Source organism: Oncorhynchus keta, chromosome 9 (assembly GCF_023373465.1).
Source record: "Oncorhynchus keta strain PuntledgeMale-10-30-2019 chromosome 9, Oket_V2, whole genome shotgun sequence".
Taxonomy (NCBI): domain Eukaryota; kingdom Metazoa; phylum Chordata; class Actinopteri; order Salmoniformes; family Salmonidae; genus Oncorhynchus; species Oncorhynchus keta.
In genome coordinates, this window is record NC_068429.1 from 8956356 (window position 1) to 8975976 (window position 19621).

General features: G+C 40.1%; 1 protein-coding gene across 1 annotated transcript in view; it reads right to left on the minus strand.

The window, feature by feature from the left end:
- The window catches only part of LOC118373458 (fibrillin-2), a 299186-nt gene that overhangs the window by 130687 nt on the left and 148878 nt on the right, over positions 1–19621 (minus strand). The window contains exons 27-28 of the mRNA XM_052526019.1: positions 19069–19197; positions 3250–3375 (exon numbers count right to left, since the gene is read on the minus strand). Of these exons, the coding sequence (XP_052381979.1) occupies positions 3250–3375; positions 19069–19197 (255 nt within the window). The remainder of the gene's footprint in view (positions 1–3249; positions 3376–19068; positions 19198–19621) is intronic.

Here is a 19621-nt window from a genome sequence, read left to right on the forward strand (position 1 = left end):
GCTAGGAACAACTAAGGAAACAGGTTAGGAACAACTAAGGAAACAGGCTAGGAACAACTAAGGAAACAGGTTAGGAACAACTAAGGAAACAGGCTAGGAACAACTAAGGAAACAGGCTAGGAACAACTAAGGAAACAGGCTAGGAACAACTAAGGAAACAGGCTAGGAACAACTAAGGAAACAGGTTAGGAACAACTAAGGAAACAGGCTAGGAACAACTAAGGAAACAGGTTAGGAACAACTAAGGAAACAGGCTAGGAACAACTAAGGAAACAGGTTAGGAACAACTAAGGAAACAGGTTAGGAACAACTAAGGAAACAGGCTAGGAACAACTAAGGAAACAGGTTAGGAACAACTAAGGAAACAGGTTAGGAACAACTAAGGAAACAGGTTAGGAACAACTAAGGAAACAGGGCTAGGAAAACAACTAAGGAAACAGGTTAGGAACAACTAAGGAAACAGGCTAGGAACAACTAAGGAAACAGGTTAGGAACAACTAAGGAAACAGGCTAGGAACAACTAAGGAAACAGGCTAGGAACAACTAAGGAAACAGGTTAGGAACAACTAAGGAAACAGGCTAGGAACAACTAAGGAAACAGGTTAGGAACAACTAAGGAAACAGGCTAGGAACAACTAAGGAAACAGGTTAGGAACAACTAAGGAAACAGGTTAGGAACAACTAAGGAAACAGGTTAGGAACAACTAAGGAAACAGGTTAGGAACAACTAAGGAAACAGGTTAGGAACAACTAAGGAAACAGGTTAGGAACAACTAAGGAAACAGGTTAGGAACAACTAAGGAAACAGGTTAGGAACAACTAAGGAAACAGGTTAGGAACAACTAAGGAAACAGGCGAGGAACAACTAAGGAAACAGGTTAGGAACAACTAAGGAAACAGGTTAGGAACAACTAAGGAAACAGGCTAGGAACAACTAAGGAAACAGGTTAGGAACAACTAAGGAAACAGGTTAGGAACAACTAAGGAAACAGGTTAGGAACAACTAAGGAAACAGGCTAGGAACAACGGTGTAATGTAATAAATAGCTAGCATAACATGTTAGCTAGCATGTTATTGAATGTAATAAATAGCTAGCATGACATGTTAGCTAGCATGTTATTGAATGTAATAAATATTTAGCATGACATGTTAGGAACATGTTACTGAATGTAATAAATAGCTAGCATAACATGTTAGCTAGCATGTTATTGAATGTAATAAATAGCTAGCATGACATGTTAACTAGCATGTTATTGAATGTAATAAATAGCTAGCATGACAACATGTTATTGAATGTAATAAATAGCTAGCATGTTATTGAATGTAATAAATAGCTAGCATGACATGTTAACTAGCATGTTATTGAATGTAATAAATAGCTAGCATGACATGTTAGCTAGCATGTTACTGAATGTAATAAATAGCAATAAATAGCTAGCATGACATGTTAGCTAGCATGTTATTGAATGTAATAAATAGCTAGCATGACATGTTATAAATAGCTAGCATGTTATTGATGTAATAAATAGCTAGCATGACATGTTACCTAGCATGTTATTGAATGTAATATATAGCATGACATGTGAGCTAGCATGTTATTGAATGTAATAAATAGCTAGCATGTTATTGAATGTAATAAATAGCTAGCATGACATGTTAGCTAGCATGTTATTGAATGTAATAAATAGCTAGCATGACATGTTACCTAGCATGTTATTGAATGTAATACATATATAGCATGACATGTTAGCTAGCATGTCATTGAATGTAATAAATAGCTAGCATGTTATTGAATGTAATAAATAGCTAGCATGACATGTTAACTAGCATGTTATTGAATGTAATAAATAGCTAGCATGACATGTTAGCTAGCATGTTATTGAATGTAATAAATAGCTAGCATGTTATTGAATGTAATAAATAGCTAGCATGACATGTTAGCTAGCATGTTATTGAATGTAATAAATAGCTAGCATGTTATTGAATGTAATAAATAGCTAGCATGTTATTGGATGTAATAAATAGCTAGCATGACATGTTACCTAGCATGTTATTGAATGTAATACATATATAGCATGACATGTGAGCTAGCATGTCATTGAATGTAATAAATAGCTAGCATGTTATTGAATGTAATAAATAGCTAGCATGACATGTTAGCTAGCATGTTATTGAATGTAATAAATAGCTAGCATGACATGTTACCTAGCATGTTATTGAATGTAATACATATCTAGCATGACATGTTAGCTAGCATGTCATTGAATGTAATAAATAGCTAGCATGTTATTGAATGTAATAAATAGCTAGCATGTCATTGAATGTAATAAATAGCTAGCATGACATGTTAACTAGCATGTTATTGAATGTAATAAATAGCTAGCATGACATGTTAGCGAGCATGTTATTGAATGTAATAAATAGCTAGCATGTTATTGAATGTAATAAATAGCTAGCATGACATGTTAGCTAGCATGTTATTGAATGTAATAAATAGCTAGCATGTTATTGAATGTAATAAATAGCTAGCATGTTATTGGATGTAATAAATAGCTAGCATGACATGTTACCTAGCATGTTATTGAATGTAATACATATATAGCATGACATGTGAGCTAGCATGTCATTGAATGTAATAAATAGCTAGCATGTTATTGAATGTAATAAATAGCTAGCATGACATGTTAGCTAGCATGTTATTGAATGTAATAAATAGCTAGCATGACATGTTACCTAGCATGTTATTGAATGTAATACATATCTAGCATGACATGTTAGCTAGCATGTCATTGAATGTAATAAATAGCTAGCATGTTATTGAATGTAATAAATAGCTAGCATGTTATTGAATGTAATAAATAACTAGCATGTCATTGAATGTAATAGCTCTAAGATTGATTTCTCAAGAAGTATAAAAGAAAAACAGAACTTTAGAACATGTAAACCTGAGTAAATGGCATGACGTAGCATGACATCATATTTAACATATAAAAAAAAAAAAAAAGCTATGCCATTTAGCAGCGCTTTTATGAATGTAATAAAAAGCATGACTTACAGTCATGTGTGCATACATTCTACATGTTGGGTGGTCCATGGGAATGTAATAACCCACTACCATGTCATTGAATGTAATAGCTCCATTGATTTCTCTACAAAAGAAAAACAGAACTGTGTAAACCTAAATGGCAGAATGGATATTTAACATATGACTCATCTTTTATGTTGTAAGGTAGAGTTTAATGACCATACCTATGCAGCTCTGTCTGTCAGGAGTTGCTTGGTAACCAGAGTCACATGAGCAGTGGTAGGTACCGGCCACATTCACACACTGGCCGTTCCGACACAAGCTGACGCTCTGCTCGCACTCGTTGTAATCTGTGTAAGATAACATTCGTGAACACATGCTAAATTACTCAAAATGTAAATAAATATATCCAAATAAACTCAGCAAAAAAAGAAATGTCCCTTTTCAGGACCCTGTCTTTCAAAGATAATTCGTAAAATTCCAAATAACTTCACAGATCTTCATTTTAAAGGGTTTAAACACTGTTTTCCATGCTTGTTCAATGAACCATAAACAATTAATGAACATGCACCTGTGGAACGGTCATTAAGACACTAACAGCTTACAGACGGTAGGCAATTAAAGTCGTGGTTATGAACATTTAGGACACTAAAGAGGCCTTTCTACTGACTCTGAAATATACCAAAAGAAAGATGCCCAGGGTCCCTCCTCATCTGCGTGAACATGCCTTAGACATGCTGCAAGGAGGCATGAGGACTGTAGATGTGGCCAGGGCAATAAATTGCAATGTCCGTACTGTGAGACGCCTAAGACAGCGTTACAGGGCGAAAGGACAGACAGCTGATTGTCCTCGCAGTGGCAGCAACACCTGCACCTGCACCTGTAACAACACCTGCACAGGATCGGTACATCCGAACATCACACCTGCGGAATAGGTATAGGATGGCAACAACATCTGCCCGAGTTACACCAGGAACGCACAATCCCTCCATCAGTGCTCAGACTGTCCTCATTAGGCTGAGAGAGGCTGGACTGAGGACTTGTAGGCCTGTTGTAAGGCAGGTCCTCACCAGACATCATCAGCAACAACGTCGCCTATGGGCACAAACCCACCGTCGCTGGACCAGACAGGACTGGCAAAAAGTGCTCTTCTCTGACGAGTCACGGGTTTTGTCTCACCAGGGGTGATGGTCAGATTCGGGTTTATCAATGACGTAATGAGCATTACACCGAGGCCTGTACTCTGGAGCGGGATCGATTTAGAGGTGGAGGTTCCGTCATGGTCTGGGGCGGTGTGTCACAGCATCATCGGACTGAGCTTTTTGTCATTGCAGGCAATCTCAACGCTGTGCATTACAGGGAAGACATCCTCCTCCCTCATGTGGAACCCTTCCCGCAGGCTCATCCTGATATGACCCTCCAGCATGACGATGCCACCAGCCATACTGCTCATTCTGTGCATGACTTACTGCAAGACAGGAATGTCAGTGTTCTGTCATGGCCAGCAAAGAGCCCGGATCTCAATCCCATTGAGCGCGTTTGGGACCTGTTGGATCGAAGGGTGAGAGCAAGAGCCACTACCCCCAGAAATGTCTGGGAACTTGCAGGTGCCTTGGTGGAAGAGTGGGGTAACATCTCACAGCAAGAACTGGCAAATCTGGTGCAGTCCATGAGGAGGAGATGCACTGCAGGACTTAATGCAGCTGATGGCCACACCAGATACTGACTGTCACTTTTGATTTTGAACCCCCACTTTGTTCAGGGACACATTATTCCATTTCTATTAGTCACATGTCTGTGGAACTTGCTCAGTTTATGTCTCAATTGTTGAATCTTGTTATGTTCATACAAATATTATGTATTAAAATAACATAACAGTTTGCTGAAAATAAACACAGTTGACAGTGAGAGGACATTTATTTTTGTAGTGTCGATTTCCCACACACCGATTAAGCCTAATTCTGGGTTAAACAGTATGCGCAACGGAGAATCTTCATTGAAAGGGTTTACATTGTACTGTATCAATATTTGTGTTAAGAAAAGGACAATTTGAGAAGATGAGAGAGCGAGTGGTGGGAAAAATGTCCGCTAATATAAACGTCACAAAAGAAAAACAAGACATCAGGTGATTAGCCTTATGACCTAGCAATGCAATGACCTAGTAACACTGGACATAACCTACTCAGAAGGACTAGAGGTGAATGACAACATTTGATGGGGCCTTAAAGGGGAAATCTGTGATTCAAACAATGACAAAAGTGGGCACCCCACCATTTTTGAGGGGTAAACAACTGATGGATGGGGCTCAAGAAATGTAACCAGTCATAAATTCATAGTGGGAGCTATGGAGGCAAGGACCGACCATTCATTGTATCAAAAGTATAGCTTTAGCCATGTGTTGAAGCTATACAGTGTTTGTTGACAATTACATTGTTTACAAACAACGGAGTAAAACTATTTTATATTTTGGGTTCTGATGGGGTACGTCAGTTGAACTAAGCTCATTGGGCATTAATTAGTTATATCCTTAAATAATCACTGGCTATATATCATTTAAGGCCAGGCACCCAGGCACCACAGGCACCACAGGCACCACAGGATAAAATGACATTTATTTATATTAGTATTTTCAAAAAATAAAAATAAGAATCAAAAAGTTGATGTCGATGTATATTTTTCTTTGTTTATCAGACTACCGTCATCAAAATGTCATGAATTATAACCCCCTTTAAATGGACTTATATCCATCATTTCAAAGCTCACTACATTGAATCACACATCATTTAAAAACCCATTTTATAGATAATGTTACAAACTGGAGTCTGGACTATATGTAGTAACTTACTTTGAAGAGATGAGGATTATATTTAAATTGGTGTTTGGTGTTTGATAGTCTGAATTCTGTGTCTTGGTCTTTGACTGCCATTTTCCAAAAGTCAGAATCTTCCCAATAGCCAACACATTTTTTCTCAGCTTCAGAAACATCTGTTTTTACCTAAATGTGTGTGGCTAACCACAGATGTGTTCTCCACTTATACATAGGAAATTGTTGATATTTTGTCAATTTCTTTTTCTAGATGACATTTTCTTCTGAAAAATGTGACAAAAACAAGAACCCAACATGTCTAATGAGAAGAACCCTACATGTCTAATGAGAAGAACCCTATATGTTATTGAAAAGAACCCTAGATGTTGTTGAGGAGAACCCTACACTTTGCCAGTGTGTGTCTAGGCGACCTGCCCCTCCCCCTCCCAAGCAGAGGCTACTGTACTGACAGTACAAGCTTGATTGAGAAGATAGGAAGAGACATTATTTAATTAGCTCGAGAAGAATAGACTAACTTTTCAATGCTAGTTAAGGATACTATAGGTAAAATTATCACATTTGACGATGGATTTATTAACTACAAAAAACTAAGATGTGTTTTTAATTCTGTTGCCGCTCTGCACACACAAGCTTTGTTAACTAACTAGCTTCTCTGGTCCAACGTTAAGTCAACTCTGAAGTTCAAAGACATTCAAAGTTTCTCCATAGAAGCCGTACCTCTGTAGATATAATTCTGTGAGCCTAATTCAGATAATGCATGTCATAACAAGATACCCAACGCTTCAAGCCTCCTCCTCAACCCTCTCTCGCTCTCTCCCCAAGAGAAAAATGTCAGTCGCATCTTGCGCCATAGGCTACACCTGTCTGTCCATCGCACACGTAAAAAACTAGCTTGTGTCACACCCTGATCTGTTTCACCTGTCTTTGTGCTTGTCTCCACCCCCCTCCAGGTGTCACTCATCTTCCTCATTATCCCCAGTGTATTTATACCTGTGTTCTTTGTCTGTTGTCAGTTCGTCTTGTCAGGTCTTTTCCAGGTTGTTTTCAGTCTCCCTGCTTTGTCAAGTTCTGTTTCCTAGTTTCGCCAGTTCTTACCATTCTGTTTGCCCTGACCCCAAGCCTGCCTGCCGTTCTGTACCTTACTGACTCTGCCCTGGATTACGGACGTCTGCCTGCCTTTAACCTGTCTTTTGCCTGCCCCGTGGTTGGGTCAATAAACATCTGTGACTCTAGCTGTCTGCACCTGGGTCTTATCCTGTTCTGATAGCTTGCCTGCTCTGTCCGCACTGAATGGTGAAGTAGTTTAATGAGCTGGTCATATTTTTGGGGTTCTGAACTTTATTTTGCTGGTCGTAACAGTGTAATGGAACAAAGAAAATTGTGGATCTGTTTAGAACGAAAAGATTGTAAAATAATTTTGGTTCCAACCACTGATTATAACCCTACATGTCTATGGAGAAGAACCCTGCATGTTGTTGAGAAGAACCCTACATGTCTAATGAGAAGAACCCTGCATGTCTAATGAGAAGAACCCTGCATGTCTAATGAGAAGAACCCTGCATGTCTAATGGAGAAGAACCCTGCATGTCTATGGAGAAGAACCCTGCATGTCTATGGAGAAGAACCCTGCATGTTGTTGAGAAGAACCCTGCATGTCTATGGAGAAGAACACTGCATGTTGTTGAGAAGAACCCTGCATGTTGTTGAGAAGAACCCTGCATGTCTATTGAGAAGAACCCTGCATGTCTATGAGAAGAACCATGCATGTCTATGGAGAAGAACCCTGCATGTCTATGGAGAAGAACCCTGCATGTTGTTGAGAAGAACCCTGCATGTTGTTGAGAAGAACCCTGCATGTCTGTTGAGAAGAACACTGCATGTCTATGGAGAAGAACCCTGCATGTCTATGGAGAAGAACACTGCATGTTGTTGAGAAGAACCCTGCATGTCTATGGAGAAGAACCCTGCATGTCTATGGAGAAGAACACTGCATGTTGTTGAGAAGAACCCTGCATGTTGTTGAGAAGAACCTTGCATGTTGTTGAGAAGAACCCTGCATGTCTATGGAGAAGAACCCTGCATGTTATGGAGAAGAACCCTGCATGTCTGTTGAGAAGAACCCTGCATGTCTATGGAGAAGAACCCTGCATGATGTTGAGAAGAACCCTGCATGTTGTTGAGAAGAACCCTGCATGTCTATGGAGAAGAACCCTGCATGTTGTTGAGAAGAACCCTGCATGTCTTGAGAAGAACACTGCATGTTGTTGAGAAGAACCCTGCATGTTGTTGAGAAGAACCCTGCATGTCTGTTGAGAAGAACCCTGCATGTCTATGGAGAAGAACCACTGCATGTTGTTGAGAAGAACCCTGCATGTTGTTGAGAAGAACCCTGCATGATGTTGAGAAGAACCCTACATGTCTAATGAGAAGAACCATGCATGTTGTTGAGAAGGACCCTACATGTCTAGTGAGAAGGACCCTGCATGTTGTTGAGAAGAACCCTACATGTTGTTGAGAAGAACCCTGCAAGTTGTTGAGAAGAACCCTGCATGTTGTTGAGAAGAACCCTACATGTTGTTGAGAAGAACCCTGCATGTTGTTGAGAAGAACCCTGCAAGTTGTTGAGAAGAACCCTGCATGTTGTTGAGAAGAACCATACATGTCTAGTGAGAAGAACCCTGCATGTTGTTGAGAAGAACCCTACATGTTGTTGAGAAGAACCCTACATGTCTAGTTGAGAAGAACCCTGCATGTTGTTGAGAAGAACCCTGCATGTCTGTTGAGAAGAACCCTACATGTTGTTGAGAAGAACCCTGCATGTTGTTGTTAAAAACCCTGCATGTTGTTGAAGTATTTTGTCATGATGTTTATAATGAACCCTGGCATGTCATTATTGGAAAGTAACAAACAGTAGTTAAAATGAGTACCCTGCATGTTGTTCATTTGAACCCTGCATGTCTATTTTTTGAGAAGAACCCTGCATGTCTATGAGAAGTACACTGCATGTTGTTGAGAAGAACCCTGCATGATGTTGAGAAGAACCCTGCATGTCTATGGAGAAGAACCCTGCATGTTGTTGAGCAAACACACTGCATGTTGTTGAGCTGAACCCTGCATGTTTTGACAAGACCCTGCATGATGTTGGGACGGAACCCTACATGTTGTTGAGAAGAACATACATGATGTTGAGAAGAACCCTACATGTCTATTAGAAGAACCATGCATGTTGTTGACAAGAACCCTAACATGTCACAAACACCTACATGTCTATAAAAAAAGAACCATTGCACGGTTGTTGAGAAGGACCCAGTGGTTAGTGAGAAGGACCCTGCATGTTGCCAGAGTTGGTTGTTGAAACCGGTCCCTGCATGTTGTTGACTCAAACCATACATTCCCCTCTACTGAACCCTGCATGTGGTTGAAAAAATACATGTCTAAAGGAAGGACCCTACATGTTGTTGAGAAGAATACATGTTGTTGAGAAGAACCCTACATGTTGTTGAGAAGAACCCTACATGTCTAGTGAAGAACCCTACATGTCTAGTGAAAAACCCTGCATGTTTGAAGAACTTGCCTTGTTGATGCAAATGTTTTTGTTGCAGAAGAACTTTTTACCATGTTTAGTGGAAGAACCCACATGCCTAGAAGCAGTCTACATGTCAATGAGTAAAACAGCACTACATGTTTTGGAACCCTACATTTGTTTAAAACCTGACCACTGTCTCCAAAACCCTACATGTTTTATTTATTTTTGTTGTTGAGAAGAACCTAATATGTTAGAACTTTTGTTGTGTTAAAAACCCTTCCTGGGGTTGAGAAGAACCCTACAGTGGTTAGAAGAACCCTACATGTTGTTGACGAAGAACCCTACATGTCAAGTTCAAACCCTACATGTTGTTGACAAGGTACAAATCTGTCATTCTGAAGAACCCTGAACATGTTGTTGAGAAACCCAACATGTTCTAGGCTGTGAAAATAACCCTGCATGTTGTTCTTAACCCTGACTTGTCTAGTAAAAGAACCCTGCATGTTGTTCAAATACAAAATGAAAAACCCTACATGTTTTTAATTCCATACATGTTGAGTAAACAGGAAGCAGTTGTTAGAGACCCTACATGTTGTTGGATTATCCCTACACGTTGTTGGAGAATGCATTAAACAATACATTTGAAAAGCACCCACACTCCCCTTGTTGAAAGAACCCTACATGTTGTTGAACTTTCCCAGCCATGACAATGGCAACAAACCCGAAACATGTTGTTACAAAAGCAAACCTATTTGGTTATGTATTTTATCATGATGTTTATGATGTGAATTTGGCACATTATTGTAAAGTAACAAACAGTAGTTAAAATGTTCAGTAACTGTTTGTGTTCATTTGATCTGTTATTTTTGTTCAGTAGATTACATTCTGCGTGGGTGTTCAGTATTGTCATGTGTACTGAGGTCTAACATTTACAGTGTACCCATTCACTCACCCTTCCACCTGGACCACAATGAGCTGGAGACTAAACAAGCAAACACAAAGCCCTCTGTTTTCTTCATAACCCCATGTTTTACTTCATAACAACATGTTTTACTTCATAACAACATGTTTTACTTCTAAGAACATGTTTTACATAACAACATGTCATTTACTTAGTAACAACACGGGATGACAGAGAAACTTAACATATGGACCTTTCCTTTCTATAAAAAAAAAAAACATTACGGAATAAGGATTCCTGTGAGGTCGGCAGTCTTTAAATGCCCTATCAAAACATGCCAGAGTTGGTTTGATAATGGTCCCTGCCCTTGACTCAATCCCCTACTATTCCCTCTACTGTCCTACTGAAAGGAATGGGACTGCCCTATTCCTTTCAAATTGATAAATGATAGAGTATATATATTATAAATCCACAGTTCTGTCCACAGTTCTGGGCCCCCACCCCCAGGTGACTTTGTAAACATGCCTTGATGATGCAAATGAGTTTAACTGTGCAGCTCATTGTTGGACTTTTACCATCTACATATGTTTCCAGGTGGTATAAATGGCTAGCTCATTGTTGGACCAGGTATAAATGGCAGCTCTGTTTTGTTTGGACTGACCACTGTATCCAAATGCTCACTTTTTTATTTATTTTTGTTGGACTCCAGGTGAGTATAAATGGCTAGTATTTTTGTTGTGTTTCAGGTGATTAAATGGCTGCTCAGTTGTTGGACTCCAGGACAAGTAAAAGGTTCAAGTTCAAATCCAGAGCTGACAAGGTACAAATCTGCTCATTCTGCCCCTGAACAGGTAGTATAAATGGCTGCTCACTGTTTGGACTGTCAGGTGAAAATAAATTTGTTCTTGTTGGACTCCAGCCTAGTATAAATAAAGCTCAAATTAAAAAAAAAAAGGTTTTTAATTCCATACTGAGTAAACAGGAAGCAGGATGAGTATAAATGGCTGCTCATTGTTGGACTCCAGGTGGTATAAATGGCTGCTCATTGTTCTCAGGAGAAGTATAAACAGCTCATTTGGCACTCAGGTCCCTTATAAATGGCGCCCCCATTTACTGAACTTTCTTCCAGCCAGTATAAATGGCTGCTCATTGTTGGAACAAGATATACACAATGGCTGCTCATTTTGGACTCCAGGTAATAAATGGCAGCTCATTGTTGGACTCAGGTAATATAAATGGCAGCTAGTTAAACAGGAAAAATGACCTCATTGTTATGCAAAGATAGATGTACATTCTAAATGGCAGCTCATTCTTTGGACTAACTAGCCAGTATAAATGGCTGCTGACTTGTTGGAGTTACAGGTACCCATTCACTGAACTGTCTTCAACCAGGACAACCAGGCAATGAGTATAAATGGCTGCAATTGTTGGACTTCAGGTGAGTATAATGGCTGCTCATGGCTGACAACTCATGTTGGACTTCATAATAAATGGCTGCTCATTGTTGGACTTCAGGTAATAAATGGCTTTCATTGTTAACAACATGTTTGACTTATAAAAGCTCATGTTTTACTTCAGGTAACAACATGTTCGTAGTTTTCACGGGGAAAGTTCATGGCTGCTTCATTTGTGAAAAATGTATTGAACAGAATATATAAATGGCTTCCTTGTTGGACTCAGGCATCTTTAAATGGCTTCCTATGTTGGACTCCAGGGGATGAAATGTCTGCTCCTTGTTGGACTCCAGGTGGTAAATGGCTGCTCCTTGTTGGCCTCAGGTGAACCAGAAAATGGCTGCTCATTGTTGGACTCCAGGTGAGTATAAATGGCTGCTCATTGTTGGACTCCAGGTGAGTATAAATGACTGCTCATTGTTGGACTCCAGGTGAGTATAAATGGCTGCTCATTGTTGGACTCCAGGTGAGTATAAATGGCTGCTCATTGTTGGACTCCAGGTGAGTATAAATGGCTGCTCATTTTGGACTCCAGGTGAGTATAAATGGCTGCTCATTGTTGGACTCCAGGTGAGTATAAATGGCTGCTCATTGTTGGACTCCAGGTGAGTATAAATGGCTGCTCATTGTTGGACTCCAGGTGAGTATAAATGGCAGCTCATTGTTGGACTCCAGGTGAGTATAAATGGCTGCTCATTGTTGGACTCCAGGTGAGTATAAATGGCTGCTCATTGTTGGACTCCAGGTGAGTATAAATGGCTGCTCATTGTTGGACTCCAGGTGAGTATAAATGGCTGCTCATTGTTGGACTCCAGGTGAGTATAAATGGCTGCTCATTGTTGGACTCCAGGTGAGTATAAATGGCTGCTCCTTGTTGGACTCCAGGTGAGTATAAATGGCTGCTCATTGTTTGACTCCAGGTGAGTATAAATGGCTGCTCATTGTTGGACTCCAGGTGAGTATAAATGGCTGCTCATTGTTGGACTCCAGGTGAGTATAAATGGCTGCTCATTGTTGGACTCCAGGTGAGCGTGAATGGATGAGTGTCGGAACCAGAAAGAAGAAGAATAATCATTATCGGCGCAAAATCCCTTTGAGCCCCTGTAACATCCACAGCTCCATGGCTGTGGATGCCCTTCCACCTAACTGTCCTAGTCAATCAACTGCCTGGGTACAGCCTGGACAACCGCAGCCCCCTTCCACTGGGCCTGTGCTCTCTGGATCAGAGCCGCTTTGGCTGTCGTGGGCTCCACGCAACCGGCGTCTCAGCAGCTCTCTTCTCAGGTGAGTTCTGTGGCTCTGGCCTCGCAATCTGCTTCAAGAGACACATGTTGTGTCTTTACTATCATTAAATGAAGACTTTTAGTTTTAATCAAAGATTCTCTGTAATTGGTATTACGTGATTAAACTGATTAATCATGTAACTGTAATTAACTAGGAAGTCGGGGCACCAAGGAAAATATTCAGATTACAAAGTTAGAATTTTCCTAATATATAGTCTTCTGATTAATGAATTCTTCTTTACCTCACGTTAGTCTCATTCCAAATGTTGTAAATTGTTGGTTATCTGCACGAACCCAGTCTTCACTATGAGTCATCCATACATCAATTGTCTTAAATAATTTATTGACTAACTAAGTAATTCACAGAAATGCATAAACAAACAGTAGATAGTTACAAGGAAATGATAACGGAGTTTCCCTAGTGGGATAAACCGGCATCGCGGCTTGGTGGACAAAAGGGAAGTGGGGGTCGCCTGAGATAAGACAACACACAGTTGATAATTATATTCATTGAAATCCTAATCCTTTGCACATGAACGCTCACTCATTCGGGAACAATTGCTATTAATATATACAGTATATTTACGCTCAGTGTGTCGTCGGGGTTTCTGTTGCTAGTTTCTGTTGGAGAGTTTGTCCGTCCTCTCTGTCGTGGTTAGAATGAATAGTTCAGAGTGATATTCATTCGTTATGGATGTTTCGGCGGTTGTCGGTCTGAATGCCTCTGCTGATCCCACAGCTATTGTATACAGTAATCATATACCTATGAACCAGAGTTATACTGTTAACACTGAGGTGGTTTGCCCTGGCAGGAAGTCCACTGTGTGCAGCTCACCCTGCACTAACATAAATAACCTGAGCATGTCTACCTCTGCTAAGCTTCCCAGTAAAGCAAGAAAAACAATCAAGCAAAGTGTTAAAAATTGCTCACATTAACATATGTAGCTTAAGAAACAAGGTTAATGAAGTCAATAATGTGCTCAAAACAAATGACATTCATATTCTGTTCTCTGAAAACTCACTTTGATAATACAGACCACCAAGTGCTAACAGTCAGTATCTGGATAATATGTGTGAAATGCTTGATAATGTAATGTGATATCAACGGAGAAGTATATTTTCTGGGTGATTTAAATATTGACTGGTTTTCATCAGGCTGCCCACTCAAGAGAAAGCTTCAAACTGTAACTAGTTCCTGCAACCTGGTTCAGGTTATCAGTCAACCTACCAGGGTAGTTACAAACAGCACAGGAATAAAATCATCAACATATATTGATCACTTTTTTACTAATGCTGCAGAAATTTGTTTAAAAGCAGTATCCAAATCCATCGGATGAAGTGATCACAATATAATAGCCATATCTAGGAAAACCAAAGTTCCAGAGGCTGGGTCTAATATAGTATATAAGAGGTCATACAATAAGTTTTAAAGCGATTCATATGTTATTGATGTAAAGACTATTTGTTGGTCTGTGGTGTGTAATGACGAGCAACCGGACGCTGCACTTGACACATTTATGAAATTGCTCATTCCAGTTACTAATAAGCAGCACGCATTAATAAAATGACTGTAAAAACTGTTAAATCCCCTTGGGTTGATGAGGAATTGAACAATTATTTTATTGAGAAGGATGAGGCAAAATAAATGGCAAATAGGTCTGGCTGTACAACCAATTGACAAATGTACTGCAAATTGAGAAATCATGTGACTAAACTGAATAAAAAGAAGAAACACTATGAAACAAAGATAAATAAATAAAAATTAAAAAAATAGTAAAAAGCTTTGGAGCACCGTCAATGAAATTTTGGGAAAAAAGGCAAACTCAGCTCCATCATTCATTGAATCAGATGACTCATTCATCACAAAACCCACTGATATTGCAAACTAGTTTAATGCTTTTTTCAAATTTAGGCATGACATGCCAGCAACAAACACTGACACTACACATCCAAGTATACAGTATCGGACCAAATTATGAAAGACAATAATTGTAATTCTTAATTCCGTAAAGTAATTGTGGAAGAGGTGAAAAAACGATTGTTGTCTATCAACAATGACAAGCCACCTGGGTCTGACAACTTGGATGGAAAATTAGCGGACAGTATTGCCACATCTTCAGTTTAAGCCTACTAGAAAGTGTGTGCTCTCAGGCCTGGAGGGAAGCAAAAGTAATTCCGCTATCCAAGAATAGTAAAACCCCCTTTACTGTCTCAAATAACCAACCAATCAGCCTGTTACAAACTCTTGGGGAAAAAATGGTGTTTGACCAGATACAATGCTATTTCACAGTAAACAACTTGACAACAGACTTTCAGCTTATAGGGAAGGACATTCAACAAGCACAGCACCTACACAAATGACTAATGATTGGCTGAGATAAATTGATGATAAAATTATTGTGTGGGGGGGTGTTTTGTTAGACTTCAGTGCGGCTTTTCACATTATCGATCACAGTCTGTTGCTGGAAAAACGTATGTGTTATGGCTTTACACCCCTGCTATATTGTGGATAAAGAGTTACCTATCTAACAGAACACAGAGGGTGTTATGGCTTTACACCCCTGCTTTATGGGGATAAAGAGTTACCTATCTAACAGAACACAGAGGGTGTTCTTTAATGAAAGCCTCTCCAATAAAATCCAGGTAGAATCAGGGTTCAGCTGTCTAGGCTCCTTACTTTTTTCAATCTTTACCAACGTCATGCCACTGCCTTTGAGTAAAGCCTGTGTGTCTATGTATGCGGATGACTCAACACTATACAGGTCAGCTACTACAGCGACTGAAAGGACAACAGTTTACCTTTATTTTCAGAATGGGTGGCAAGGAACAAGTTACCTATATATTTCCAAAACTAAAAGCACTGTATTCGGGACAAATCATTCACTAAACCCTAAACCTCAATTAAATATTGTAATGAATAATGTGGAAATTGAGCAAGTTGAGGAAACTAAACTGCTTGGAGTAAACTGCTTGGATTGTAAACTGTCATGGTCAAAACATGTTGATACAACAGTAGCTAAGATGGGGAGAAGTAATAAAGCGCAGCTCTGCATTCGTTTGTTCTTCTTCTTATTATTATACCATTTTTTTTTTCAAATTCTTTTTCTCTCCAATTTCATGGAATCCCATTGGTAGTTACAGTCTTGTCCTATCGCTGCAACTCCCGTACGGACTCGGGAGAGGCTAAGGTCGAGAGCCGTGCGTCCTTCCGAAACACAAACCAGCCAAGCCGCACCGCTTCTTGACACAATGCCCGCCGCACCAATGTGTCGGGAAGAAACTCCGTACACTGTGTCAGCGTGCACTGCACCCAGTCTGCCACAGGAGCCTAATATTAATCATATGTACAGTGCCTTGCGAAAGTATTCGGCCCCCTTGAACTTTGCGACCTTTTGCCACATGATAGGCACTCTACACACATACACATGGATGTTGTATTGTAGATATGTGATAGTGGAGTTTTATGTGTTATGAAATGTCATGTAATATTTTAAATTGTATATAACTGCCTTAATGTTGCTGGATCCCAGGAAGAGTAGCTGCTGCCTTGGCAACGGCTAATGGGGATCCTTAATAAATACAAATAATAAGTCAATAGTGCTAACTGGCTAGCTACTACTATTAGCTAGCCAGATAGCCACGAAGAATTGTTAACTAGCTACCCATAAAGAATTTACATCTATCTAGTTTTAGGTCACTTTTGCCTGTTCAACTTTCTGGTTCGCTACAGTACATTATTGCATTTCACATATTTAATGATTTATTTAACCTTTATTTAACTAGGCAAGTCAGTTAAGAACAAATTCTTATTTACAATGACGGCCTACCCCGACCAAACCTGGACGACGCTGTGCGCCGCCCTGTGGGACTCCCAATCACGGCCGGATGTGATACAGCCTGAATTCGAAACCAGGGACTGTAGTAGGGACATAAAGCTAGCTGATAGTTATGAAGTAAAACGTATGCTTTGTGTATATCTTCTTTCGTCTCTATTGCCATTGTTGTCCTGGCTGGACGACGGTTCACTAACAAGAACGTACTCAAGAGAACGTCGTCGGAGAATGCACTTGGAGCATGAGAGTGTAGAGCACGGCAGAATGCATACTGAGAAACACCCAGAGTCTATTTTCTCTCGCTTCAGCTCAAATAATAGCCGCCATAGATTTCAAGAAATGTTGCATCATTATTTATGTGGTTGTGTGTCATCTTTGCATACTTTCCGTTGGAAGCTTGCTTCAAAAGATGTACAAATAAGTGCCCTGCGTGCTCCTTTTCTTAATTTGGACTCATGCTTTGATTTGGACTCATACTCCAACCCTCCCGTGCTCCAATTTGCGTGGCTCGGAGCATGGTTGTATGAATTTTGAGAAACACCCAGAGAGATACTGTAGTGAGAGGAAGAGAGAGACAGAGACTGTAGAGAGAGACTGTGGAGAGATGAAGAGAGAGAGATACTGTAGAGAGAGAGAGAGAGAGAGAGAGAGAGCCTTCTACGCCATCAAAAGGAACATAAAACTCGACATCCCAATTAGGATCTGGCTAAAAATACTTGAAACAGTTATAGAACCCATTGCCATATATGGTTGTGAGGTCTGGGATCTGCTCACCAACCAAAAATTCACAAAATGGAACATGCAGAACTCTACAAAAACATCCCCTGTGTACAACATAAAACACCAAATAATGCATGCAGAAAAGAATTAGGCCGATACCCGCTAATTGTCAAAATCCAGAAAAGAGCTGTTAAATTCTACAACCACCTAAAAGGAAGCAATTCCCAAATCTTCCTTAACAAAGCTACCACTTGCAGAGAGATGAACCTGGAGAAGAGTCCCCTAAGCAAGCTGGTTCTGGGGCTCTGTTCACAAACACAAACAGACCCAACAGAGTCCCAGGACAGCAACACAACTAGACCCATACCAAATCATGACAACAAAAAAATGTAAACAGAGCAAACTAGAATGCTATTTGGCCCTAAACAGAGAGTACACAATGGCAAAAAACCTGACCACTGTGACTGACACAAAATTAAGGAAAGCTTTGACTATGTACAGACTCAGTGAGCAGAGCCTTGGTATTGAGAGAGGCTGCTGTAGGCAGACCTGGCTCTCAAGAGAAGACAGGCTATTTGCACACTGCCCACACAATGAGGTGGAACCTGAGCTGAACTTTCTAACCTCATGCCAAATGTTTGACCATATTAGAGACACATACTTCCCTCAGATTACTCAGACCCACAACAAATTCCAATTTTGATAAACTCCCATATCTTCTGTATGAAATCCCACAGTGTGCCATCACAGCAGCAAGATTTGTGACCTGTTGCCACAAGAAAAGGGCAACCAGTGAAGAACAAACACCATTGTAAATACAACCCATATTTTTATTACATTTTTTATTTATCCTTTATTTTATTTAACTAGGCAAGTCAGTTAATGTTTGACCTACCCCGGTCAAACCCGGACGACGCTGGGCCAATTGTGCGCCGCCCTATGGGACTCCCAATCACAGCCGGAGTGGATACAGCCTGGATTCAAACCAGGGACTGTAGTGACGTCTCTTGCGCTGAGATGCAGTGCCTTAGACCGCTGCGCCACTCGGACGGTTTATTAAATTTCCCTTTTGTACTTTAACTATTTGCACTTTGTTATAACACTGTACATAGCCATAATATGATAATTTGAAATATCTCAATTCCTTTGAAACCTTTGTGAGTGTAATGTTTAATGTTCATTTTGACTGTTTATTTCACATTTGTTTATTATCTATTTGACTTGCTTTAGCAATGTAAACATGTTCCCCAAGCCAATAAATACTTTTGAATTCAAATTAAATTGAGAGAGACTCTAAAGAGGAAGAGAGAGACTGAAAGATAGAGGAAGAGAGAGAGATGAGATACTGTAGAGAGAGGGCGAGAGAGACAGAAAGATACTGTGGAGAGAGAGAGAGAGAGCGAGAGAGTGATATTGTAGAGTGAGGAAGAGAGAGAGATAGCGAGAGATACTGCAGAGTGAGGAAGAGAGAGATAGAGCTAGAGAGAGGTTGGACTCACCCATGCAGTTCTTCATCATCATGAAGCCACTCTCATAGCCCTCGGAACACTCACACTCAAAACTACCCGGAGTGTTGACACAAACCCCTTGGCCACACAGGTCCGGAGAGATACGACACTCATCTATGTCTGAACACACACACACACACACACACACACACACACACACACACACACACACACACACACACACACACACACACACACACACACACACACACACACACACACACACACACACACACACACACACACACAGAGGACAGCAGAACAGATGTTATCATATCTTTTATATTGACATTGATATTTGTACTGCACTGTTGAGGGAGCAAGTAAGCATTTCACCACGTTGTTTATACCTGCTGTAAAACTGTGTAAACTGTGTACACGACATATAAACTTTGAGAACAAACGTATGTTAATTTAGCTAAATAAATATTCTCATTCGATGACAAATTATACTGTTTTGTTGAATTTTGTGACTGGTATTTTTCAAGTTTTGTAAGTACATTACGCAAACACACTTCAGTTTGGTGGGCTGTGTTAACTGTTT